Raw genomic sequence first — 26800 nt, forward strand, 5'->3', positions numbered from 1 at the left:
CTTTTAAATCACAAATTACTCTTACTTTGGCTTCATCAGTATCAACTTAGTGAAGAGAGGCTGTTTGGATAACCCTACACAGTCACAGTGATATAGCTATTTATAAGCAGCTATTTGCATCAGTTTTTAAATTCTGCTTTCCACTAAGGAGGCCTTATGATGCACACCCTGCAGCTCAAATGTGAACCTTTGGTATCTCCATTAGCAGAAACTGCCCAGCTCCTTCACAGTCTTTGTTATCATCCTGGAGTCTTTCACTAGGAAGAGGAAGGTAACCCAGAGACTAAGCTTTTCTGCTACATCAAAGCAGCTGCGATTTGAAAAAAATGTTTGCTCCTCTGGGATTCAGTTCAGTTCAGTTCAGCCACTCAGTCATGTCCGACTCTTTGCGACTCCATGGACTGCAGCACACCTGGCTTCCCTGTCCATCACTAATTCCCGGAGCTTACTCAAACTCATGTCCATTGAATCGGTGATGCCATCCAACCATCTCAGCCTCTGTCATCCCTGTCTCCTTCCGCCTTCAGTCTTTTCCAGCATCAGGATCTTTTCCAATGAGTCAGCTCTTCGCATCAGGTAGCCAAAGTATTGGAGCTGCAGCCAGGACTGTTTTTCCTTAGGATGGCCTGGCTGGATCTCCTTGCAGTCCAAGGGACTCTCAAGAGTCTTCTCCAACACCACAGTTCAAAAGCATCAATTCTTCAGTGCTCAGCCTTCTTTATAGTCCAACTCTCACATCCATACATGACCACTGGAAAAACCATAGCTTTGACTAGATGGACCTTTGTTGACAAAGTAATGTCTCTGCTTTTTAATATGCTGTCTAGGTTGGTCAAAACTTTTCTTCCAAGAAGAAAGTATCTTTTAATTTCATGGCTGCAGTCACCATCTGCAGTGATTTTGGAGCCCCCCAAAATAAAATCTGTCCCTGTTTCCACTGTTTCCCCATCTATTTGCCATGAAGTGATGGGACCAGATGCCATGATCTTCGTTTACTGAATGTTGAGTTTTAAGTCAACTTTTTCACTCTCCTCTTTCACTTTCATCAAGTAGCTCTTTAGTTCTTCATTTTCTGCCATAAGTGTGGTGTCATCTGCATATCTGAGGTTATTGATATTTCTGACAATCTTGATTCCAGCTTGTGCTTCATCCAGCCCCGCATTTCTCATGATGTACTCTGCATATAAGTTCAATAAGCAGGGTGACAATATACAGCCTTAATGTACTCCTCTCCCGATTTGGAACCAGTCAGTTGTTCCATGTCCAGTTCTAACTGTTGCTTCTTGACCCTTATACAGATTTCTCAGGAGGCAGGTCAGGTGGTCTGATATTCCCACCTCTTGAAGAATTTTCCACAGTTTTTCGTGATCTACACAGTCAAAGGCTTTGGCATAGTCAATAAAGCAGATGTTTTTCTGGAACTCTCTTGCTTTTCGATGATCCAATGGATGTTGGCAATCCTCTGGGATAGAGGCCTCCATTTGTTTCCCTACATCCTTGGGTGTTTGAGAAAGACCTATGGTCACCTACACTGTGACTTCACAGGGCGAGTAAAAAAGTAATGCCACTTTATCTTGGACAGGAAATAATGTTTCCAGTCACCATTTAGGAAGACCTTCACAGAGAGTGTCATGTGTCAGGCCCAGCGCTGGAGCTGAAGCAAGGCACGGGTCAGCCTTCCTGGCACCAGGGAAGTCCCAGATAGGTACAGATATGGAGGGAGACAAGGACTCAGATGAGGACAGCAGCAGCTCCCTTAGCTATGCTAGTGTAGAATCTGCTCCCCTGACTTAGGGGAGAGGGCACTGGTGAAACTATCTGTTCTTCTCTGCAAGCCTGGTTTAAACCCCATGGACACATAGCTTAAGGAGCCAAGAGAACACGTCTTCTATAGGTGTCTTTACTGTGGGCTTGTCTCCTTTCCACAGTGGGAAGTGACACAGCCCCATAAAAGAGCCAAACTGTAACTAAACATGGCAACAGGCGACAAAGCGTAAACAAATCCAGTCACCAGCGGAGATGCTGGGTGTGCACTTTCAGCCCTTGACTTTCCACAGTAACAGATTTTATAATGAGCAGCTTGAACAGCATCACCGGAGGCTTTCTGGATGAAGGGGAGACAGACACCTGTTTAGTGTATAAGATGGAAGATGGATTCTAAAACAGATCCCAGTGACCCCCACCTCCTGGCACCAGCTCTCTTGTGAAATCCTCTCCCCTTGACTGTGGCTGGGCCTATGACTTGCTTCTCTCAAACAGAATGTGGCACAAGTGATGGAAGGTAACTTGTGAGATGAGGCTGGAAAGGGTAGTCTCTTCCGTCTTGCCGGCACCCTTGCCTTCCTGGCTTGCCTGCCTCCATTGCTGGGCTGGAGAGGCCTATATGGCAGGGAACCGAGGGCAGCTTTGGGCCAACAGTGAGGAACCAACAACCACTGCGACACCTTGATTGCAACCTTTGAAGTCAGCCTGAAGCAGGAGACCCAGTGAGGCCGCACCTCATAGAAACTGTCTGATCAGAGATGCGCTTTGCTTTAAGCTGCTAAGTTTCGGGGTCGTTTGTTACTTGGTGATAGACAGCTAAGACCATTACAAATTGACATGCAGTGAAGTTACCTTGACTGAGTTTCTTTTCTTAAACCCCAGTTACTAAGAATGGATAACCACAGAACCAATTCCCAGACCACACTGGGGGTTTGTTAGCGGAAGAAACTCCTGAACCAATGGCTACAGACTATAAAGTCATCAGAGCCCACAGAGATGCCTAGGGCAGTGATTCCAGCCAGGGAGGAGCCTGGATCCTGCCCTGGATCCACTGCAGCAGGGTCTCCCCAGGCAAAGCCTGGGGTCCCTAAATAGTTGCAGCACCCCTGGGTGAGAGAGACTGTGCCTCCCCTGGGAGGAAACACTGCAACTCCCCTACTTGACATCATAGGAAATGAAGGGTCAGAGAAGTTCTATCTCTTTTCAAGGTTGCACAGGCTGTCGGTGGTGCAGGGTTCCATCTCCCTGTCCTCCTCTTCAGCCACGAGTCCCCATCAGCCCCACGTCCCAATTCAAAGGAGAACTTAACCTAGCTCCGAGCTAACGTAAGTGGAAACAAAATAAGAGACACACAGACAAAACTTCTAAAAGGTTCTTTATTTGTTTTGAAAACAACCTCCACTCTTCATCTTTCACTGGAGTCCTGGCCTAGTGACAAGGAAAGCTGTTCTTCTCTGGCCTCTTTTGTAAGACAGGGGATAAACATCAACACTTGCCATCAGATCTCTGTCTCCAGACACCATTCCGGGGCTCACCTGGCCAGGACTGGAACTTAATGGCATTGAGAACACGGGGATCTGTCTCTAAGTTCCTCCTGGCTTGCATCTTTGCCTGCATCCTCCCTGAGACAACCGCTCCCATCCTGGGGGGTGGGGGGGAGTTCTGCGTCCATCTCCCCATTCAGGGCTTCTGCTAAGCATACGGCCACGTGCAGCCTGGTCTCCAGTCTGTGTCTTACCCAGGGAAGCACCACCCCATGGCCCCTGCTCATTCCAAACGCTTCCTCAAGAGCTCACCAGGTCCCAGTGCTGGCTCATGAGTGAGGACTCACACGGATTGATGACGACTTCCCTGCTAGTTTCAGTGCCATCGCCAAACATGTCTGTGTCCAGGCAGAGGTGGGATGCCATGTGCTCGATGCGGGAGCCAGTCTTGGTCCATTGCTGGAGAATTGGAGAGGGGAGAGGATTAAGTGGGATTCTCTGACTAAGGCCCTAGGTCCTAGCAACAGTATCACGAGTTCCAGTGTTATCAAAAATGTTGACACCACAGGGCTAGTGTCATCCAGAGACTTGACTTCACGGTCTCAAGGAGGAAGAAAGCTGCAACTAATTGCCTTCCCAGGTATTGTTGCTGGCTTTTTAAAAAAATGAATTAGAAAAAGTAAAAGCAAAATCAATATGTTTGCTAGGAAAACTCATTAGAAGGCAATAACTTTCCAAGCACTAGGCCAGAAAATGTGAAGCAAATTAGTCACAGAAGCAATGAAAGAAATGATCCACACTCGCTATCCACACTATCATGAAGAAGTGGGAGAGAGTGACTGGGGGGAGAGGGGCAGCTGGTGAAGCAGGAGGGATGGAAGGGCAGCTCCCTGTGCCTGAATCTCTGCTCCTCCAAAGAGCTTCAGCACACAAGGGCCCAAGCAGAGAGAAGGTCTTGTGTGGCTGCATCCCACACCTCACCACACGAGACAAGGAGGGAGGGGATGGACAGGTACGGGGGAACTACCGCTGACTGGGTGTCATGGATGGATGACTTGGTGAGCTGCTTTAAATGGCAGCCCTGTATGATATACATCACCAGCCTCATTGCACAGAGGAGGAAACTGAGGCTCAGAGACGTCCACGAAGCTGCCAAGGCTCACAAAGCTGGTGAGCCATAAAAATGGGCATTCCTACCTAACAAGACCCAGTTGGTGGGAACTGGGTGATGCCAACGACTTTGCCCCCACAGGAACCAGGCATGCCATGCACCCAGAGTGCTATGAAATTTGTGGGACGTTCTGCCAGAGCCCTAGCAAGGCCCCTGAAGGCAGAGTTTCGAGTCTTGCTCATCCTAGTGGCCCTGCAGCCTCTGTCCCTGCATGCTCTGGGATCCTGGTGGGCGTTTGAGCAGGACTGGGCAGTACAGGACACACGTGCAAGCAGAGGTCCGATGCGGTCAACAGGCTTTCACATGGCAGCTGATGGCTGCCTGGGCACCACAGATGGGACCAGAGTTCCCCTCCTCTCTCCTAGCCAGAAGGATGTCTTCTTTATCAACTCTCCCTCCTCTCTGGCCTCTTTCTTTCCTGCACACAGACTCAGACCTACACAGGTGGCCACCTTCCAGGGTGGATGCACTGAGCACTTACCTGTCTTTTATCTCCATTCTTGCAAAGGACAAGAACCACTGGGGCACCAGGGAACAAGGTGATAACTGACAGGCACAGCTCCTCCTGCAGGATCTGCTGGGTGTAGGTGAAGGCCCAGATCTGGAGAGAAGAGGCCAGGCAGGGTCAGCTCAAGGTGCTTGGAAGCCACCCTGGTGGGACACTACTGTGCCCATGTGTGACAATTAGCACAGCTTGGTACAAAGCACGGGGGTGGGGGTCCTAGGAGGACCCCACTGTCAACAGATCACCTGAGAAAATGCCACTCAAGAGTCAGAGACTCTCAGGTCACACCTCCAGGGAAGTCCTCGACCCTACTCCAATGAAGGGGACCAGCCTAGGGCAGGCAGGTCACCTCTGGGAGGCAAGGGACAATTCTGGGCTTGGGCAGGAAACTGAGCAACACCCCAGCTAAGCGTCACAGCCTCCAGTTTCTCTGTTTCGACGCGTGTCCCTTCCCCACACTTGACATTTAAAGCAGCCACCTGGCAGGTGACCAGGGATCCCCCCACCCCCTGCAGTTGTGTTTAGAACATCTCTTCTTTGAAAAGATGTCCAAATTGGTGCCCTGAGAACATGAGATCTCTGACAACAGGAAGACAGAGGGACAAAGGGAACGAGGAGGTGTTCCGACGGAGGGGTGGGAGAAGAGCAGGATGGAAAGAAGGGAGTCACAAGAAATAAAACTGTTCCAAGAGGGCGCACGCACACCAGTGCTCCAGGGGAACCCAGCACTCAGCCCTGGGGCTCCTGCAGCTGGAGGAGCTGAGGAACTGGAAGGACGAGCAGAGATCTGGTGGCAAATGGGAAGGGGCATTCAGTGAGGCTCATTATGAGAAGAGAGTTCCAGGTGCCACAGACCAGACAGCAACCAGCAGCTCGGGCCACTACCTAGCTCTTAAATCAGGGGCAGGAATGCTGGCATAATAGTTGTCAAACTCGAACCTTCAAGAGGTTTTTCCCCAGGTTGTAAAACAGGGATAGCATCTGTCCTTTGCCTTCATCACAGGATAGAGATTTGTGAATTGGATGCCCTGAGGGGAGCTGCAGAGAGGACCCCAGTAAGCGCTGTACCCCTCCTCTTCCATGACACCCCCACTGTCCAGCCGATGCTCTGTTGCCATAGCAGGCCACCGGTGCCAGGAAAAGACCTAGCCCAGAAAGTCCTCCTGGGGAGTAGGATGGACATAGAGACGGATGAAGACTGGCTGTGAACTGAAAATTCCTGAAGCCTGGCATGGGTCCACGGGGGTTCTTCATACTCCTCCAACGAGTCCTATATCTATTCAAAACTGTTTTATACTAAAAACATTAGGAAATGCATAATACTCCTCTGGCCTTGTGAAATCACCATCTTATGCGTACCATTTGCCTTCCTCCAGGGTTAGCTGAAAGGCGAAGGCACCCACATGCACGGAGGTGACCAGAACCATGACGATACGGCTAATACCAGCTCGCATTTCTTGAGCACTTAGTGTGTACCAGGCGCTGTTCTGGGAGCTTTACACATATTAACTTAATCGGCGACTCCAGTTAGGTAGGTACTGTTACCATCCCCCTTTTATAGACGAGGAAGGTAAAGTCAGAGAGGTCACCCTAAGTCAGTTACAGGAAGTGGCCCTGCATCCACTCTCCCCAACCTCTCTGCTGTTGTTGCCGCTGTTGCTGGAATCATGTCTGGTTCCAGGGCTCTTTTATTCAACTCAATCTCTGGAGAAGATGTCTGTCTCTGAGAGTCCCTCCTCCAGGTTGTAAATATTGCAACTAGAGATCAGTTCCTCCTTGAAAGGAGACAGCTGGTTCTTCCTCTTGGCCAGCTTCCAACAGTGGCCCATATGAGAAGGGAAACCAAGGTCACACCCCATGTTGGGGGCTGGGGAGCGGGGAGACCTGACATTGATGGGAATTGAGCAAGAATATGAGTGGAGGCCTCCTCTCCGCAGACCCAACAACAGACCAGGGAACCTACGCAGCTCTGGCTCCCAGCCTGGGCTGCCCACTTTTACTTCCTACCTTGCCTCTGTCCCCACCATGAACTCCCAGCCTGCACCTCTTCACATGGTCACTCCCCTCTAAGGGGTCCCCTTGGGCCTGGATGTGGGTACTAAGGACACAGTCCATCCTCTGCAAAGGACCCAGGGAGAGAGATCCACATGGGTCCTGAATCAGGCTCAGCAGTGGGCTCTAGGGTGCGAAACATTTGGGGAGAGTAATGAAGAAAGTGGACACAGGTCCTGGGTGTGAGCCCAGACAATCCCCTGGCCAGTGGAGAGGGGAGAGAAGGGCCGTTGTTTATGGGCAGGGCTGCCCAGGGGCCATTTGCCTAGGTCCACGGTACAACTGGCCTCAGTGTTAGACTTCCGCATTGTCGGGAAATGAGGCTAAACACACAGTTAGCGATGCAGAAAGATGAAGCTCATCGCTCTGTCCTGTTACCCGACCACACAGCTTGCAGTGAACCGTGAATTAGCATTTAAAAAATAAACCCTGTAATTATCTTATGATTACTATAATACACCGGCTTTGTGTTTTTTTATATTAAAAAAGTTAACTGATTAAACACAAAAACTTAACACATACCACAATTTCTGGAAACCCATTTTGGCATTTCTTTTTAAGTATCTTAGGGGCTTCAAAACCCAGAAATGCTGGGGATGGCAGGCGGGAGGGTGGGGAGAGGTGGTCCTTGTGCCCCGAGACACCTCCCATCCACAAATGCCTTTTGGGAAGGAACACACATGGTACACTGTGGGGCTGGGGGCTGAGCCGACCAACCCCCAGGGAGGTCAGACAAGGATCGAAGCCCTCACACCACGTGGACTTTCCATTAGCTGGTGCTTTACTGGCATCAGAATAATCCATTCTTGCATTTTCCCAGAGGAGCGCAGAGAAGAGGAGAACGCTTAACGGGAAGCACAACACAGGAGCAGGCAGGGCAGGAAGTGAGGAGAGGGTTTCCAATTCCCATTCTGCAGCCTGTCTAGCTTCCCAGAATGGCCGGTGATGAATGGGCTTATTAAATGAATCTCAGAGTCAGAAATGAATTCGAGAAGGCAGCACTGGTGGCTCAGGCTGGCCTGGCCTTGATCGCCAAGCACTGACAGCTCCTTCTGGGGGACTGGAGAAGTCCCAGCCCCTAACCCAGTGCACACAGACAGCCGTATCCATGGGAAGACCCCAGGGGCCATCCTGGAGGCGGTGTGGGCCACCTTGCCCCACTCCAGGACAGACTGATGAGGAGCTGGAGGACGGCATCTCCTCCTGGCCATTGACCTGCTTTGCTCCTGCCCTGAAAGATGGGGACTGATGATGGTAAGGGTATGGTCCAGGTTGGACCACCTGCCGGCCTTCCATGCTCAGAGGACATCGCTGGAGCTGCCAGTGTGAGTGGAGATGGTAGTGCCTGTCAGTGGGGAGCAGACCTCTCTCTAGTAAATGCCCATCTGGCCACAGCGCTCAGCCTGGGGCTCACCATCCTGCACTGGATGGAGAAGCAGAGAGGGAAGAAGTTCTCATGAGGAGATACCTGAAGGAGCAAAGTTCTGAAGGAAGCAGGCAAGAAGCTAAGTCAGGGGCTCAGCGCAGGGTTTGACTCTAGAATGGTCCAGAGTCACCTCTAGCAGGTAAGAAGCAATAAGTCTAGGGTAGTATTTCTCAGCTCAGGTGCTTTTGCCCCCAGCCACCTACCCAGGAAACATTGGGCTGTGTCTGAAGGCATTTTTTTACTACTACGACTAGGTTGGGGATATTACTGGCTAGTAGGTGGGGCCAGGAATGCTGTTAAACATTCTACAATGCACAGATAGTCCCTACAATGAAGAATCATCTAATACCAATGCCAATAGTGCCGTGGTTGAGAAACCCTAGCCTGGTCTAAGAGCTTGGTCTCTGGAGGCAGGTGGCCCATGTCCTGCTTTAGCAAGACTCTCATATGACCTGGGTAGCCTTGGTCAGTCTATCTAAGCCTTGCTTACACCATCTGTGAAATGGGGGTACTGACATGGTTCAGACGGTTGCTGTGCAGGTGATGTAAGAAGACGCACGTGGAATACCGAGCTACGGGCCTGGCCCCTGGAGCAGAATCTCTGCAAACAATATTTTCCCGACACGTGGGAAGGAGGAGTGGTTGGGTGAGGACAGAAAAAGATTCCCAAGTTGACAGAAGTTAGGGGGCTGTGTTTTCCTTTAGGCAGAAGTGCACCTCATTTTCTGCTGGTGGTAAGTTTCCATTTCAAAAATTCCCCCATGTGGGGAAGAATAAACAATGGAGAAGAAACAGAGGATGGGAGCCAGCCTTGCTGGCCATTCTGTGGTTCGGCAGCCACAATTACGTAATGCCGAGGGGTGCTCCTGTTCTAGGTCTTCCACTTTCATTGTCTACAAGACCCTCACAGCCACTCTGGGAGGCAGGTACGATTTGATGGGAGGGGGACTGAGGTCAACGGTTGCTCTGGGCAATGCCAGGGGACCCCCTCAGTGAGATGGGATCCAAACCCAGCACACCTGGGGCCATGGGCTGGCCTTGAACCTCTTAGGCCACACCAGGCATCATACTGGTCCATCAAACATGCCCTGGAAGCCCACTTCAGACAAGATGTTGGGCATGAACGGGTGGATTCAAGTGAACATTCAGTTTAGCTGACCTCTTGATACACCTGTATAGCTGCGGGATCCCCCAAATGCACTGATCAGCCGTGCTGGGACTCTCCACCACCCGCAAGGACAGAGCTCAGCCACACCCAGGTTGGGGCCCTCTGACCAGGGGAGGCTCTGGGACACGCTCCCCTCCTTTAGTGAAGTTGGGATCTTCACTAGACTTACTCTGGAGTCTTCGTTTCCGATCCATCCTGTCCTTTCCTCCCTCGCTGTGAGAATACACCCAGGACATACTGTGTTGGGTCCTGGAGTGACTGCCGGGGCAGGGATCCTGGCTCGCCTGTTTATGAACCCCCAAACCTGGATGAGCTACTTAACTCTGCGCCTTAGTCTCATCTGTGACATGAAGGTAACAGCAGCCCCTTACATGGAGGGTGGTGCACAGACATGTCCAGATGGTGCTGGCCACGGACCAAGAGCTCAGTTACTGCCTGTTGGCTGTGCTGGTGCAGGACCCCGACAGGAGAGACGGCCCTGGAGGGCTCCCTTTGGAAAACTGCCTTTGCTTTACCTCCCAGGAGTGACATTTGAGAGGCAGTCATGCAGGGGCCACGCACAAGGGTGTGCTGAGAAAGCTGGGGAGGAAGGGTGGTGTCAGGTGGGGAAGTGACTGCTGGCAGCCTGTCCCATGTGTAGACTCATGGAGAGGCGCCAGTGCGAGTGTGGGCTTGCGGGGAAGGGCTCTGATCTTCATCTCCAGGCCCCCCAGCTGCCTGCCTGAATCCTTCACAAGCCGGTAGCCTGAACTGTTGGGCTTCCAGGTAGAAGGACACACTGCCAAGTTTTATGTTTTCCCCATTTCTTTAAATTGAGATATGACTAGATTGGTACATCTGTCGTTTCCTATCCTTCACAAATATTTTCCTAGGGAATCCAATAAAATTGACGCGAAACTTATTACCCAGGAGGCTCCTGGGGCTTCACATATTTACAAACTGATGGTGTATTTCTCTCACTCTCTACCCAAGGTACCAGGCTGCCACCATCTTGAAAACACACTCAGGTTAGCTATTTTGTTCCCAAGGTTGACAAACAAGCGAAGAAAGGAAGGTAAGGCAGGGTGAGGGATGGATGGGGCTGGGGGTAGAGCAGGGTGGTAAGCCGCTGTTGGAGCCAGAAGATAGCCATGGTCACATGGACTTCTCTCAACATCACGGACACCCACGTGCCCGGGGACACGCCACCTGCAGAGTGAGTGGCCAACTGGAAGCAGAGTTCAAGGCCCCAGACCCCCATGCTCTGCTCACAAGTCAAGGACCCCAGAACCCACCACCCAAATGACCCGAGCCCAATTCAGGACGTGCGTGGATCTCTCTCCCTGGGTCCATTCCAGAGGATTGACTGAGTTCCTAGTACCCACACCCAGGCCCTAAGGGGACTGTTTGGAGGAGAGTGACCACATGGTGAGATGCAGGCTGGGAGTTCACAGTGGGGACAGAGGTGAGGTGGGAAGAAAAGGGGGCAGCCCAGGCTGGAAGGCAGAGCCGTGTGCGTCCCCTGGGCTAGTGTGGAGTCTGCAGAGAGCGGGCCTCCATTCACATTCTTGCTCAGTTCCCGTCGATATCGGGTCTGCGCGCTCCCAGGTCCCTGACGTGGGGTGTGACCTTGGTTTCCTTCTCATAGGGGCTGCCACTGGAAACCAGCCAAGAGGAAGAACCTCATGCTGGCTATCTCCTGTCAAGGAGGAGCTGATCTCTAGTTTTAATATTTACAACTGGGAGGAGGGGCCTCAGAGACGGACATCTTCTCCAGAGATTCAGTGGAATAAAAGGGCCCTGGAACCAGTTATGACTCGAGCCGCAGTAGCAGCAACAGCAGATGTAGTGTGGTGGCCAGATTTTCAAATCCTGCCTTCCTTACTTCCTAGCATCTGACCTAGGATCATCTCTCCAGACCTCAGTCTCATTATCCGTAAAATGAGGATAATATCTACATAACTGGGTTTTTATATCGCTTCCTTGACGTGGTCTCTCAGAGGCAGGAGGGAAGGTGAGAGAGTCCGGGTCTGAGGGGCAATGCGACATCTCTGAACGGCCAAGGGATAGGAGAAGCCAGAGACGTGGGAAGGGGGAGGAGGAAAGGAGGGCAAGGGCATTAGCAGGAGGGGTCGGGAAACGGGAGGACAGCTCAGGGAGTCTACGCAGGAAGGAGGAGCAGACACTGAAAGGAAGAGAAAGGTAACCTAAGTCAATCCCACAAGGGTGTACCCTCCATGCACACTCGGGCTCGAACACGCACACACCCAGAAACACATGCATGCACCCCCAGGCACACGCCTGGGGGACCCGTCTGGCTGAAATAACTATGTGGATTTCTCTTCATGGGTTCAACACCTTCAGAATACTTGGACAGGCACCCCAGGCCTGCTGTTGGCTGTGGGCCCTGCTAGGAGAGAGCTGTGTCTAACCTGCGCTTAGTCCCACCTTGTACCCCAGCACACAGCCTGGTGCCCAGGGCACCACACACACTCGGCAGGTGTTATCAGTTGATGAAAACTGAACATCTTCCTAACTCGTGTATTCTTTCCATTTCCTGAATTCGAACTGCTGCCACACACACCCAGCTGTTCTCTCTGAAGCAGAGAGGAGTGACAGCGTGGCGAGATCCTCTAGAAAAGAACTCTTTGCTCACTTGAAGACTGTTTCCATGATAAGCCGTAGTTTCCAACAATGACAGCTCTTTCCTCTCCCCTTCCTCACTCCACCATAATGTCAGCCAGAAGAGGGACCTTTCCTTTCCAGTTAAATGAAGGCCTGGCAGCATCTTCCTTGGCCAGGTTACAGGGGTTGGGGGGACTCCTTCCCGAGACCCAGAGAGCCAGTGGCTACCCGCTGCCACTTCTTATGCAACCAAAGACGGAAGAACCCCTACTCTGCTACAAACAGACAAGGCAAACTTCTGTTCCAGGGAAAGGGGGGCAATGACATTCTGGCTGTTTGCAATCCCCCACAAGCAGGGCCCACACACAGAATCAGAAGAGAGCGATGTGTGTTATCTCCTCACACATTTTATAAAATGCCACTGACAAGCGGTATCATTCTCAGCCATGCTGCCACACTTCAAGCACAGTTGACACCTCTGTCTCCTTCCCCCTTTCCTGTCTGACTCAGGCAGCCCCCTCCCATGTCCTGCTGGAGCAGAGATGATTTTTGGAAAAATCTCGGCAATCTGGAGGCTGGGGGTGGGGGTGTGATGCCTCAAGTGCCAGGCCGAGGCCGTGGGTTTTTGTGGCAGACACTGGGGAGCCACTGAAGGCTGCATGGGGATGGGGAACTATGGTGTGGTGACTACAGGTTACTTGAGGCAGTGGCCATAATCTAACACAGTGGTTCCCAAGCAGAGTGGTCTTGTCTCCCAGGGGCCTTTGGTAAAGCCTGGAGACAGCTTTGATTGGCATGACTGGTGAGTGTGTGGGGTGGGGATGCTACTGACATCCAGTGCGCAGGGACCAGGGGAGCCGCTAGACAGCCTACAGCACACAGGATGGTCCCCACCACAGACTGACCCAGCCCCAGCTGTCAACAGTGCCTGAGGGCTGCTGATCTGGCATGAAGAAGTGAATGCCTGGGCCAAGAACAGCTATTCTGAGGGGAGGAGGGCTGGGTCTTGCAGGAATGGGGGATGTAGGAGAAACAGGAGCCACAGGAGATGATGCACAGGACTGGGAGCTCAGAGCCTGGGAAAGGTGACCACTCAGAGAGAATTAGGGGACGGTGCAATGGCTGGGGAGCCTGATAGGTGCTTGGAGCCATCTGTTGGCTTGAGTTTCAGAGGGGTTTGTCATGGCCGTGGACTGACTCGATCGCCCAGTGTTTGAGAGGGAGAGTCTGGGAGGGTCAGCTAAGTGTAAACCTGCCAGCCTCCATCCATCTCCTAGGCTTGCACAGCTCCTACTCCTGAGGATAAAACTCAACCTCTTCAGCTGGGAAAAGAGGCTGTGATGATGTGCCTCTTCCTCTCCGGCCTCACCTTCATAGCTCCCTCACATTCCACCCCTCTGACTATGTCTTGAAAGGCACTCTGCCTCCCAGGCCGAGGGCGTGGTACACACTGGACTTCCCCGCCTGCCCTTTCTCCCCTTCCTGACTCGCGTGTTTCTACTCATCTCTGAGGACACCACTCCTGCTCAGGTCCTCTGGGAAGACTTCCCAACCCTCATGCAGAGGTTGGACACCCTCGCTCTGCACTTCTACAGCATCACGGACCAATCTCTCTCCAGGGCAGAGATTAGATCACAGCGGCTGCTGACTTGTTCCTTTCTGTGTTAGATCCCTCGAGGGGCCACTGATGCCCATAACATGGCCTTTTGTCTGTCCATCCCCACAATCAGCAGAGAATGTACATGTTTGTTGAGTGAATGAATGAATGAGTAAATTCACGGATGGGTGAAGACACTGAATTTGTGAATCAGTAAGACAGAGGAGGTTACTAAAGCTGAAAGCATGAATAAAATTTCCAAGAAACCACTCGCAGAGAAAAGAACAGTGAATTGAGAACCTTGGTGAATATTCACCATAAGGGTCTGAGAGCTGGGGAGAGGAGCCAGCAGTAAAGACAAGCGGCAGAAAGAACAGAAATGCAGGACAATCGGGATCATCCAGTGTCCCCAGAGCCAGGAGGGAAGTTACAAGATGGACAAGCTCTAATGCATCCAGCAGGCCAAGTGTTACAGAGGTTGAGACAGGCTGTGAATGGGCCAGTGACTTTTAAAAGAGCTCGATCCTCAGAGGGCAGAACACTCACAGAGTGTTGATGAATCAGCTAAGGCACAAGGAAACCTTTCTGAGAAGGGGCGACCGAGGTCCCTCTGGACCTGGGGGATGCAGGAGAGAGCAGCGGTGGAGCCACAGGCCTGCAGAGGGCAGAAGAGCGATGATCAAGGGACCTGCCCAGAGACGGGAATGGTGGACGATGGGGAAGGCCGTACTGCCACTGATGTGACTGCCTGTAAGACAGGGTGAGATCAGCAGGGAGACTCATAGAGCAGGTATTCCATCCTGGAGGCAGTGGCCTTTCTGGTGGCTGTGCTGCCCACCCTGCCTGATCCAGCCCAGGTTTACCAGCAGCAGCTTGGACATCTTCATTCAACTCCTGCTAATTTAATGGTTAATTCCTAGAGGTGCTAAGTTGTCCGGGGAGGCATCGTTAAGAGAAAGCCCATGCATTTGGAAACCTAGCGGAGTGAACCCAGTCCCAGAGTGAGGGGCACTGTGCTTCTCCTGTTCTGATGCAGAGCTCCAGGTATAGCTAGACACCTGGGTCATGCAAAAGCAGGAAGCAGAGGCCAAGCACATTCATATGTTCAAGTATCCCCAGCCATTCAAGTAGTCCCAGGTTACTTTACCTGGGACTTGGCATCCTTGCCTTCGGTCTTGACACAGGGGCTTAACTTGAGGCTGGAGATCTCTTGGTCTTTCTGCTTCTGAGCCTCCAGGCACTTCTGCCTCTGTCGGATACTGCCCTTATGGATGGAAGAGTCCTTGGGCACCCTAGAGGAAGGCCATGGAGGGATGAGAATCCGCGGTTCTTAGGATTAACAGTAACACCAGCTGTTGGAGAGGTTGGGCAGTGTCTGGAAAATGGCAGGGGCATGTCGCCCTGGCTGTGTTACAGTGACTTGTAACAGGGCCTGAGGATGGGAGAGGTGCCACTAGGAATGAGGCAGCAAGGAATGACTCAGGAGTCTGGAGCCTGGAATCAGTGAGTCCATGCCCTGAGGTCACACTCCAGAGCTCAAATCCCAGCAGCTGAGAAATGCTACCAGAAGCCAACCTCAATCCCTCATGCCACCAATGAATAAAATTCTCTCTCTGGTTTCCGGGATAAGCGGAGCCAACTGGTCATTTCAGAACTCCACCTAGTTAAAACCCCTCATACAGATGGCCACGGGCAGTCCCTTCTCCAAACCAAGTTAGCTGAGTGTCTCTCTCTGCAGGCAGCAAAGGCTCAAAGCACAGGGCGGATACCTGAGTTCTGGGTAGACATTCTCCAGGTACCACTTGAAGCTCTGGCATTGCAGGTTCTTCCTCAGGTTCAGTCTGCTCTCGATGCTGGGGTGGCAGAGGCGGGGAGACACAGAGACAAAACACAGCTGGTTGGAGACAGGCTGGGAGGTGCCCCGTGCAGCCCGTGCCCACTCTCTGCACCCACGAATCTCTGGAGGGTGCTGGAGAAATTAACTAAGAGAGATGTTGGGAGCCCCAGAGAGAGCTATGGAAACACTTGGCAATACCTCACAGTGGAGCAGTGAAGACACCAAAGATTTGTGCTTTTACTTGGAAATAGAATTTGGGGCTATTTTTACTTTTCATTAAAAATAAAGCTATAAGAATATTTGGCGTGTTGTTAATAATTCACTGTCAGGGCTCTGGGTCTACTTACTCACAAATCCCTCTTTGGATTCTGCTCTTAAAATACCACCCTTATTCCCCCACCTGCTAAACCCCATCCTGGCCAAGCCAGCCTCAAAGAATTCTCTTTAGCTGGTTCTGGGTTTTGGCCATCACATATTTCATTTTAGTTCAGTTCAGTTGCTCAATTGTGTCTGACTCTGCGACCCCATGAATTGCAGCACGCCAGGCCTCCCTGTTCATCACCAACTCCCAGAGTTCACTCAAACTCACGTCCATCAAGTTGGTGATGCCATCCAGCCATCCCATCCTCTGTCACTTACTGAGTACCTAGTATGTGCCAGGCATTGTGCCCAAGAGGGACCTGATGGTGAGCTTTCAAGCATGAGAGACAGGTAATGAACCAGGTGCTCACAGCCCAGGGTGGATGTGGGGTGGGTGTGCAGGGGCTGTGGGAGCACCTCAGGGGTGGCCCCTTGCTTATCAGGTTGGTGGTGGTTGGGTGGTGATGTGGAAGCTGGAAGGAAAGTGGACATTGTCTAGACAAACCAGAAAGAGGGTAAAGTGGGGGCCCCTGGTAGTGGCAGGGGAACAGCAAAGAGAGATTAGTGCATGTGAAGGGGGAAGGGGTCTATTGGCGGTAGCAGTGGTGCAGGTTAGAATGTGTGTGTGTGTTGGGGGGCGGGTGCGAGAGGGGAGGTGAGCAAGAAGAGAGGTGAACGTGCAGTCATAAAGGTCCTGTGAAATACCAAGAAGGAGCTTGGCCTTTATATTCAGGGCAATGGGCTGCCACAGATGGGTTTGAAACAGAGTATAATGTGGTAGTATTATTCCTTTAAGAGCATCTACTGATGGTGCCAAAGAATTGATGTTTTCAAACTGTAGTGCTGAAAAAGACCCTTGAGAGTCCCTTGGACTGCAAGGAGATCAAACCAGCCAATCCTAAAGGAAATCAGCCCTGCATGTTCATTGGAAGGACTGATGCTGAAGCTCCAATACTTTGGCTACCTGATGTGAAGAAATGACTCACTGAAGACCCTGGTGCTGGGAAAGATTGAGGGCAGGAGGAGAAGGGGACGAGGAGAAGGATGAGATGGTTGGATGGTATCACCAACTCAACAGACATGAGTTTGAGTGAACTCTGGGAGATAGTGAAGGACAGGGAATCTGGGTCTGTGGGGTCTCAAAGAGTTAGACATGACTGAGCGACTGAACAACAATAGCAACTGAAGGTTAATGAGTTTGGTGCCCAAAGCTGGGAGAGCAGTTAGGAGATCACTGTCGAAACCCAGAGCTGACCATGCTTTCTGGCAGGGGAGTAGGATGGGGATGGGAGAGAAGGGACAGGTTTCATTCTCTCTACTCTTCCACCAGTACACCTGATTTCCACATACACCCTGTTCTTCCTTGGCAGCCACACAGAACCAGCCCTGCTTTCTCAAGCCTCACCTCCTTCCACCCCAAAGACTGGACTGGGCGCCCTCATGATACTGGAACTTCTTATACAGCATTAACCGCATCTCCTCACCAGATGCTAAGCAACATGAGAATAGGAATGACATCATTTGAAAAAGGCTAAATGTTTAGTATTTGCAATAATCCAGATGATCAGTTTACGAGTGAGGCAGGATCTCTGGGACTTGGTAATTGTTTAGGTGTCGGAGGACAGGGAGGGAGAAGTCAAGGTTGACACTCAAGATTTCTGGTTTGACAACAGGATTCATGGAAGAGCTAAGGTGGGGAATATGGGGAAAGGAGCGAGTTTAGGAGCAAACAGGAAGAGTTCAGTTAGAACTTGTTGAGTCAGAGGAGCCTGGGGGGCATCCAGGCAGAGATGTCCAGTTGCTATTTGGACATAAGGACTGGAGCTCAGGAGAGGTGCAGGATGTGTTTAATCGCTCTGTTGTGTCCAACTCTGCAATCTCATGGACTGTAGCCCACCAGGCTCCTCTGTCCATGGGATTTTTTTGGGCAAGAATACTGGTTGGATTGCCATTTCCTTCTCTAAGGGCTGGAGCTCAGAGGAAAGGTGCAGGAGAGGGATAGAAACGTGCTTATCAGCAGCACAGAGGTGGCCGATGGCAGGGAAAACCTGGAGTAAAACAAGGGTTTATGACAGGTCCTCAGAGAAGACCAACATACAAGGGTGGGCAGAGAGGGTGCAGCTTGCATCTCAGGATGAGAGCCAAGACTTCAGTTCTAGAAACTGAGATCAGAGGGGTGCCTGAAGAGGTTTGGGTGGGAGAAGACTCATTATCAATGGAGTAATCGAGGAAGGTAAGGGTCCCAGGGGGCCATGGGTGGGCCAGGTGGGAGTGATCGTAGGGGATGGAGGCCATGGCCTCAGCTCACAGTCAGAAGCAGGGAAATGGGAGCCACAGACAGCAATGTGGCAGCTCTTTCATGAAGCTTGGCTCTGAAGGAGCAGAAGACAAGGTAGGTGATGAGCAGCGTTGGATTGAGGGAGAGTTCTTATAGTTTGTTTTCTTTCCTTCTCTGTTTCATTTTTTAAAACATATGTAAGATACAGAATAAATTTAAATACTAATGGGAGCCATGCAATAGAGACAAGAGTGGGGTGATCAGGGAGCGTGAAGGCACAGGGTGGGTGAAGTCCCCTGGAACAGAGGCTCCCACACTGTCTGCAGGTTAGAGTAACCTAGTTGGGGGGGGGTGCATCTTTTACAAATTCTACAGCCCAGGACACAGTCCAGACTCAGTCTACTCTCTGAGGCTGAAACAGAGGCAGCAGCAGTTTTTGAAGCTCCCCGGGTGACTGAGACATGCAGAGAGTCTGGAAACCATCACCCTGGAATTCTGCTCCTTGAGTTGAGGTCCTCAGACCAGCAGCACAGCACCACCTGGGGCTTGCAGAAATGCACGCCTACTGAACCAACATCCACACTGTAACAAGATCCCCGGGAGATCTGTGTGCACATGAAAGTTTGAGAAGCTGAGAGGCAGGAGGAGATGAATCCAGGCAGTGGGAACTTGATCAGTACTGATTTATGAATGAATGCAGGAGAGAAGGGTGCATCTGGGGAACAGGTAGAGGGCTGGCCTGCCACAGCGGGAGGCACCCCTTATTCTTCCAGATAAAAGAGACAGGAGGATAGCGCAGGCACAGGGTGGTCAGGCTCAGGAAGCTGGTGCTGTCTATTTCATCTATAGAACAGAGGTGTCACGTGCTGAGTGGGAGCAGGGCGGACTCCGCAGCTGGGGAAAATGGAAAAGGTACAAATGGAGGTTGAGGGAGAATGTCGGCAGGCAAGGGGGCAGGATTAAGAGCCCCGCGGAGGGCCTCCCTGAGCCGGATGGCCACAGAGGTTTAGCAGCACCAGCCAATACTCCCAGAGCTGTTCAGCAGCCTGCCCACAGTGGGAAACGGCACAAAGTCAGGTTCACCCAAGGTCAAGAGGGAGGCCTGGGAGGGCAGGTAGATGCCCAACATGGCAAGAGATTCAAGGACAACATCTTTTAAGCACTCTGCTTATGCAAGAAAGTAGAACCCAAGCTGGAGAGGGAAGGCAGTGAAGAAAGGAGGGGTGGACGGACATGGCCAATGAACCAGAGGTAAGCTGAGGACTCAGAATAAACACTGTGGGAGGCTCTGAGGAGAAGCGGAGACCAGCGTGGGTGTTCAGTTTCAGAAATGCAAACACTTTGGCAGGCTCGTGATTTAATCTACCTGGGAGTGATGGGCTCGATCGATGGCATGTAGGCTGCAAACATGCCATCTGTTCCACAGCCTTAGTACGACTGAGGGACATCAGATGACAAAAGCCACCAGTTGCCCCCTCTCAAAAAAGATGAATATAACATCAATCAAGTTGCCATTTTTCTCTACTCAAACCAGCCTTGAGTTGGGGAATGCAACATCACAAAGTTTGGGGATCAGACAGGTGTGATTTGAGCTTCTCCTATAATGGTGTGATCCATGGCAAGTACCTGAAGCTGTAGAAGCCTCAGACTCCTTATCTGTAAAACAGGGGTTATTATACCCATTTCTCAGTTTGCAGAGGACTAATGAGGCATCTCATGAAATGGCATCTGGCCCTTAACTCCTCTCCCTGTCCTCTTCCACCCCCATGAAGCTGGAGCCCTGCTCTAGAGATCTACACAGTACTATTCCTCCTAAAAATAGGAGGATTAAGGCTTCAGTAGCTGAGGAGGAGGAGGAGGGAACTCTAATCTAGAGGGAGCAGAGCTGCTTAGCCCAGCATCCCACCTTTCTGTGAAACCTGGAAACACCAGTCCACTGTGCAGGGCATGCTCTACCCACTGAGTGGATGGTCCAGGCTGCCAGGGTCTCCCACAGGCGTGGCCTGGGGCCCTGTGCCCAGGACTAGGCAGGAGCAAGAAGAAAGACATAGGAGGGGAGAACAGGCCCAGCCCTGGGTCTGGAGGGGCTTGGCGGCCTGGGAGACCCTCTCGCCTCGGGCCAGTGAGCTGGGGCTCTGGGCTGTCTGCACAAACCAACTAGGGGAGACACTTACTTGCCAAAGGGCCTCTCCAGGGCGAATGGCCGGGAAGCATAATAGTACTGCTTGTATTCATCCATCCACACTTCAGCTGTCCGCTTGGTGTTCCTGGGGAGACAAAGAGTGTCAGGGACAGGCTATTTGAGAGGACCGGGGACATATCTAGGTAAAATACACACATGTGACAAGTGGGCAGTGTCACCCCCATGGGAGCCACCACGGTCCAGTAACTTTATTCTCCCCAGGGTGCTGAGCCCACCAGTCTCCAAAGGGGCCTCTCCCCCAAGACACAGGATTTTAGTAGTCATGACATACCCTCCTCCCAAAAGGCATAGACCAGAGAAATTATACCAGAAATTGAACTTCCCATGGCTCTCAGAAAAAGAGAAAAAAAGCCAGGAGGAATCTCGTGTGCTCCTTTGGTGCCAATACAAGAGGGGAGAGTGTTGACCATCTCATCTCTGGTCATCTGTGGGCTCCTGTTCTAGAACTCTCCCTATCAGCAAAGGGCGCAGCTCTCCAAGGGGGAAGCCAGTCACGCACGAGATTTGCACAGGCATCTGATTAGCTTGGCGCAGGTGTAAAGAATGAAGTAACCAAGCCATCTTGGTCAAATGTTTGCCAGGACTCTGAAGTTTTATTTATTTATTTTTTAATTAGCTATCTGCAGTGAGTCTGACCCCAAAGGTCACAGAAAAAGAGACAGACATGGAGGATGTTGTCACTCAGCTATCCGGGACACCAGGGTACCAGGAAGAAAAGACACGGGAAAACAATCAGAAGCCCGAGCAGCACCTCCCAAGGCTTGAGTGCATGGACTCGGGGGTGTCACCAAGAGGGCATGGCCTGCCCTTCAAGCCCGTGGACCTGAAGGAGTTTTGCACATGCAGTCCAGCTTTTGGTGCACTGAAGACAGCTCCTTGCCAACTCCCTCCACTGGCCTAACCATCAGCACACTGGATGCTGCCGAGACCACACTGCCTCAAGTTTCCCCTCAACTCCACTGGTGGCAAGCAGGGCCCAGTCTCAAATGCAAAGAACTTTCTAGAGCTCGAGGCTTTGCCCCGTACTCCCCGGCTGGCCCCCACTCCACATCATAGCCCCTTGACTTTCCTGCACCAGGCATCCCAGCTCATCTTTCCCTGTCAAGACCCCAGGCAGCCCTGCCTTTGCTCCAGTCCCTGCTAAGGGGGTTCTCATGACCCTAACCTGCCCAGCATAAGGTCACTGGTCAAGCCTACAGCTCCCCTACACCTGTCCACACCCACACCTGTCCACACGTGCGAGTAACTGAGGAGGAGAGAACCCAGAAGAAAACACTGCAGGGGAAGAAAAACCCTCAAAGAGGCGCTCTGCTCCCCCTCCCTGGACCAAATGAGGGGCAAAGGGCGAAGGAGGAATAAATGGGGAGTGAGGGGGTCAAGTGACAAGAGGACTGGAGAGGAGAGGAGAAGAAGCTGGAGGAGAAGACGAGCAGCAAGAGAAAAGAAGGACAGAGGCATTTCTAAAGAAGAGAAAACAAGCTGAAGAAATCATGAAAAGGAGGCGGGTGTATGGAGGGAGCGAGGAAGCAAGAATAGGCAAGTGGGAGTCGCTGGGTCACTGAGACCCTATGACCTTCGTCCTGTCCCTGGGCAGCAAGTGGCGAGCCCCAAGAAAGGAGCCCAGGGCCTCAGGGACTACGCCAGTCTGGCCGTTTCTGTGCACCCGCGAGGCCCTGGAGCGGTCATCTGGGCTGTATCTACTTGTGCTTCCCCATTCCCGAATCTTCCCCAAGCGCCTTTCCCCTGGTGACCCAGCCTGAAGGTGATCCCTGCAGGGGATCTTCTAGAACTCAGGGGCAAAAGTGGCTGCCCTCCCCCTGCCCCAAAGAACACAAAATACCCAGAGCCCTGAGCCCTGCAGGAGGGTGCTGCCCAGTGACTCGAAGCCCCGAGGCCACAGGCAGGGCCTTGCCAAGCCTGGGAGAAGTCAAGGGTGGAGAAAGGCCTCAAGGCCTCCAGCCTGGACCTGGATGGGCAGGCCTGACCTCTCTCGCCCAGGCTGTGGCCCAGCAAGCATAACACGCAACCCCTGTCCATTCACGACACCCGGGCAGCCGAACCTACCAGAGAACCTGGGAGAGCAACAGCCTATCACCAGAAAAGCCCATGGCCATGCCACCCCCGGGGAATCCGAACCCCCGCAACACACACTCACTTTATATACGTGTTGGCGTTGCCATCTGGGAAAACATACGGGTGCTTCTTCCGGAAGACATGGCCCACTCGGCTGCAGGGGATGATCTCCAGGCTGCCCCCGCACATCCACACCCTGAAGGAGATTTCTGCAAGACAGCGACGCCCCCTTCACTGCTCTGCCTCCTAGACTGAGCAGCACAGGCTGGCAGCACCGAGACACCAGGCGCCAGGGAATCCCAGGTCCCAGGGCGAGGGGAGGGCTGCCAGCAGCCTGCCTGGGGCGCCGACTCCACAGCCAGACTGTGTGCTCCACGGGCCTGCTACCTCGGTTTCCCTGCCCACCACGAGGATGCTAATAACTCACACCTGGGAGGGTGGTTTGCCTTAACAAGGAAACTGGCAGACACAGGGGAACACATGGAGGGCTGTGCCTGCGCCTTTGGAACACTCTCAGGGGCCAGCGGCGTGGGGGCCTCTGTGTGATGCTTTGGCCTGGAACAGAGGAGCTCAGGGACTGAGAGAACTGCTTTTGAGTATATGGAAGGTTTCAGGGTGGAAGATGGATTGATTAGACGAGCTCCTATGACCCTAGAAGGTCAGAACCAGGACCAAGGAGAAAGACTTTTCCACTAGAGACTCTGGGAGAATTTTCTGCTGGTCAAGGTGCAGATAGAAGGGGTTGTCATGGAGTTAGTGCATTTCCCACTCTGACAGGCTGGCAAGCCACATGGCCAGGATGGGACAGACAAGACCAGTTCCCAGGAGGCACCTGGACAAGGTGTCAATGCCGAGAGGCCATTCTATCTCCTGCAAGGACATCTGAATCATAGCCCGGAGAAGGAAGTCTGAGCCATAGCCAAGAGCTGTGAACAACCATAGAAAGTGCTGGAAGCCTCGAAGCTGTTGCTGGGGTGCTCGCCTGGGTAGGGGTTTGCACACAAACCCATTTCCCCGGTTGGCTGCTGAGGCAGGGACCTCGGGGAGGGCGGTGAGGTAGAGTCAGCAGAGGTGGGTGGGCTGAGACCATGCTGGCCGGTGCCCTTCTCCCTCCAAGCTGCTTCCCGCAGGCTTAGGGCAGCGGTCCTGCCCGAGAAGGAAGCGGTGCTATACCAGGGTGGTGGGGGCGGACCCCCTCACTGCCATTGTTCGAATGCTGTGAGGGCGTTCCATTACTGCTTGTAACTTTTCTACAGGTGGGGCACCCCTTTACTGACTGCAGCCAGTGCAGCTGCCCCCTGCACCCCGCTGGATATGCCACGAGTGGGAAGAGCCAGTTTCACATCTGGAATGCCTGCCTGGGCCACGCTTCTACAGTCAAGCTGAAGAAAGAGGAGTTTGCTTCTGGAAGCACTCAGGCTGGTGGGCGACTGCCTCTGGAAACAGACTGGTGTCCACGAGCAGGGACCAAGGATGTGGGTATTCTACCACTGCCCACCACATCTGATGGGCCCTGCCGCTCCGCACCTTGAGCCCCACCTTCCTGGATTTCCTTACCATGGGGTCCTCTCCCTCAGCCTCTGTCCCTCCCATGTCCTACTGTCTTTCTCCCTTCTTTTCAACCCTGCAAGCAAGGGCTTGGATACAAACTCTTCATCCTGATCCTCACCTGCTCTCTCACCCTCTCCCTGTCCCCTCCTGACTCCTGTCTTGTGTCCCTGGGAAAGTTGCAGGCCACGCTTCCTCGATACCTGTCTCTACCTGCCCAGCAGGATAGAGCTCATTCCCAGCTTGCTCAGATTTCCCTCAGAGCGGGGGCAACATGGACACGAGGGTGAGGAAGGGACTTCTCAAGACTGCTGACAAATGATGGCAAGAACATATGGTGGGGAGAGACAGGAATAACTTGGCCCTGAGTCTGCAGAAATCCACTAGCCCCGTCCCTGGGGAAACCTACCTGACCTAGTTGAGGCTGGGCTTCTTCACCTGTCAAATGAAGATCATAAAAGTACACCACAGGGTTGCTGTTAGTATCATTAAAGTAGAACTTCAAGAGTAAATGTGAAAACTCTTAAGTGCAATGGAAAGCTCAGTGACACAAAACACTCCTCTTTAAGTCTCTTTAAGACATGGATGCCAATGACATCACCTGCCTGTGTCCACTATCAACTTCCTAGACAGTTTACAGCTTTCTGCTTCTGCCACAGGAGACGCTTGAAATCTGTGGGCCTAACACTGGAGATTTTGACTCCCCACAGAAGTCAATGATATATGGTAACCTGGCGTTTGGCTGGGGCACTGGTGGAATCGTGGGCCCCAACCTAGTGTTTGCGGGAGATGATGAGTGAGCTTAGCTGATGGCCAACATCCAGCTCTCCACCTTGTAGTGATGCTCGGATGGGTGGGAGGGCTCAGTGCAGCCAACTATGATGGTATGTGTGTGAATTTAGTCCCCAGGGCTAAGATCTACTGGACTCCAATCAACTCCTCTCCAGGATCTCAAGACAGGGTTCGCTCTAGCTCCCAGAAAGGAAAACTCTCACACCCCTCAGAAGTTGAGATAGAGGCCTTGCTTATGGATATAACCTGTGAATTTTTTGCAAGCTTTCTTCCAAAAATATGCATACGTTTCTGTGGTCGCTTCCTTACTTGCATTCAAATGAAACATATGTCCCTCCTCATTTGCAAAATGAATCCCTCCAACCTATGCAGTCTCCACACCCTCAGCTCCCACTAAACCTGTTTCCCTGTGCTTCCTTCACCCACCATTTTGCTTTGCTCTGAATCGATTGCCCCCCCTTCTCCTCTGCCACCATCATGCAGAAATCCCCATCTCAGAAAGTACTGACCCCTGACCCTGGTCCTTCTCTACCTTCCATCTGGGCTCCTGGCATTCTCCACCTCAAGGCTCTGGGTCTGAGTGCCTTGCTGTCCCTGCTTCCTCATCTGGCCCAACCTTCCCTTGATGCTGAGGACTCATTCCCATTCTGCCAGCCCAGCTCTCCTCCGGCCTCCAGGACCAACTCCCATGGCTGCCTGTGGCTCTGTCCAGATGCACCGGATGCCCTGAGATGCAGTACATCTTCTACCCATCAGCTTCCTCCCATAGCCCCCTGCAGCCTGCCTCCTCTCCTCCACCTCTAAAACCCATCATCCCTGCTTGTTTTCCTGTGTCTGTGCTTGGAAACATCTCAGTTCTGCAGACACAAGCCTCAGGAGGAAAGGACCCCTTCATTTACTCCTGGGCTGGGCTTTGCTGGGTCCTCTTCCAGGTAGTAACTTATGAGCTGTCCCAACAAGCCCACTCATGGTTGTGGATGTTATTTTTCAAAGCAGAAGCAGTCCTGATGGGCAGCTAGCATTCAAAGCGCATCTCCCCAGGTCCAAAACTCCTGCCCCTGCCCTGATCCCACCTCCCTCAGTGTGAACACCCACCATCAGCCAATATTGCTGCAGGCACAAAGATACTGACTTCAGGGCACTCACGGATGAACGAGAGAGGCCAATCTATAACCAGCTGTCCCATTTCTACCTCATCTACTCCTTCATCCACTCCTGACAGTTGCCTGTCTCACCTCTCCTTCTGGTTAACTGATGTCCCCAGAGCCTGCAGCCTGAGATGCAGTAAGATCGTTTCTGCTCTGGAGTCCAGAATGTCGTAACCAAGATGACCTGAGCAGCGTGCCTTGCTGTACTGCGGCCAGAGTCAAGGCAGTCTGAGTGAGGAAGCTTGAAGTGTTCAGAGAGGTGTGAGGATGTTTGGGTACCACAATGTGAAGTATTTAAGACCTAGGACATCCCTCTAGTTATCCTATGAATATCTACACCACAACTGCAGGATAACGCTGTGCATCCTCCCAGGACTGGGAGCCAGGCCCAGTGACTCCCAGGTTTATGCCGAAGCCTCTGGGAAAGCCTTGTAATTCCAAAGCCCCAGGCAGTGGGGGCCATAGACCGAGACATAAAGCAGCAGGCTCCCCAGGTACAGCCCTGATCCTCTACTTGTCATCAGCTCCTGCAAAGTCATCACTTTCTCATGTGAAGGAGCAAAAAGACAATGTAGGGAGTTTGGGGGAGGAGGTGGTTCTTACTGAGTCAGCACCCGCATACCCCAATGACAAATGTCATGCAGACCTAAATCCGCTCTGAATTCCAGGCGGGGAGATGTGTAGTTATTCCATCCACACTGGGGGTGCTGTTACCTTATTTTCTTTAAACTTCAGATTAATATTTGGGAAGAAACTGCCCTCCTCACCCTCTCTCTGTTCTCAGCTCTTC

At 52.2% G+C, this 26800-nt stretch overlaps 1 protein-coding gene across 2 annotated transcripts in view; it reads right to left on the reverse strand.

Moving 5' to 3' along the window:
- Positions 1–3122: 3122 nt before the first annotated feature.
- GALNT14 (polypeptide N-acetylgalactosaminyltransferase 14) overlaps positions 3123–26800 on the reverse strand; it is a 219912-nt gene continuing 196234 nt past the window's right edge. Inside the window, exons 10-16 of one of the 2 annotated variants that reach the window (XM_012167384.4) lie at positions 22605–22731; positions 20421–20513; positions 15541–15624; positions 14919–15063; positions 4901–5020; positions 3596–3707; positions 3123–3406 (exon numbers count right to left, since the gene is read on the reverse strand). In XM_012167384.4, coding sequence (XP_012022774.1) covers positions 3405–3406; positions 3596–3707; positions 4901–5020; positions 14919–15063; positions 15541–15624; positions 20421–20513; positions 22605–22731 — 683 coding nt within the window. In that variant the 3' untranslated portion in view covers positions 3123–3404. Of the gene's footprint in view, positions 3708–4900; positions 5021–14918; positions 15064–15540; positions 15625–20420; positions 20514–22604; positions 22732–26800 lie in introns of both variants that reach the window. The other variant, XM_004005800.5, reaches the window with a different exon arrangement.

The sequence above is a fragment of the Ovis aries genome, chromosome 3, assembly GCF_016772045.2.
Source record: "Ovis aries strain OAR_USU_Benz2616 breed Rambouillet chromosome 3, ARS-UI_Ramb_v3.0, whole genome shotgun sequence".
Lineage (NCBI taxonomy): Eukaryota > Metazoa > Chordata > Mammalia > Artiodactyla > Bovidae > Ovis > Ovis aries.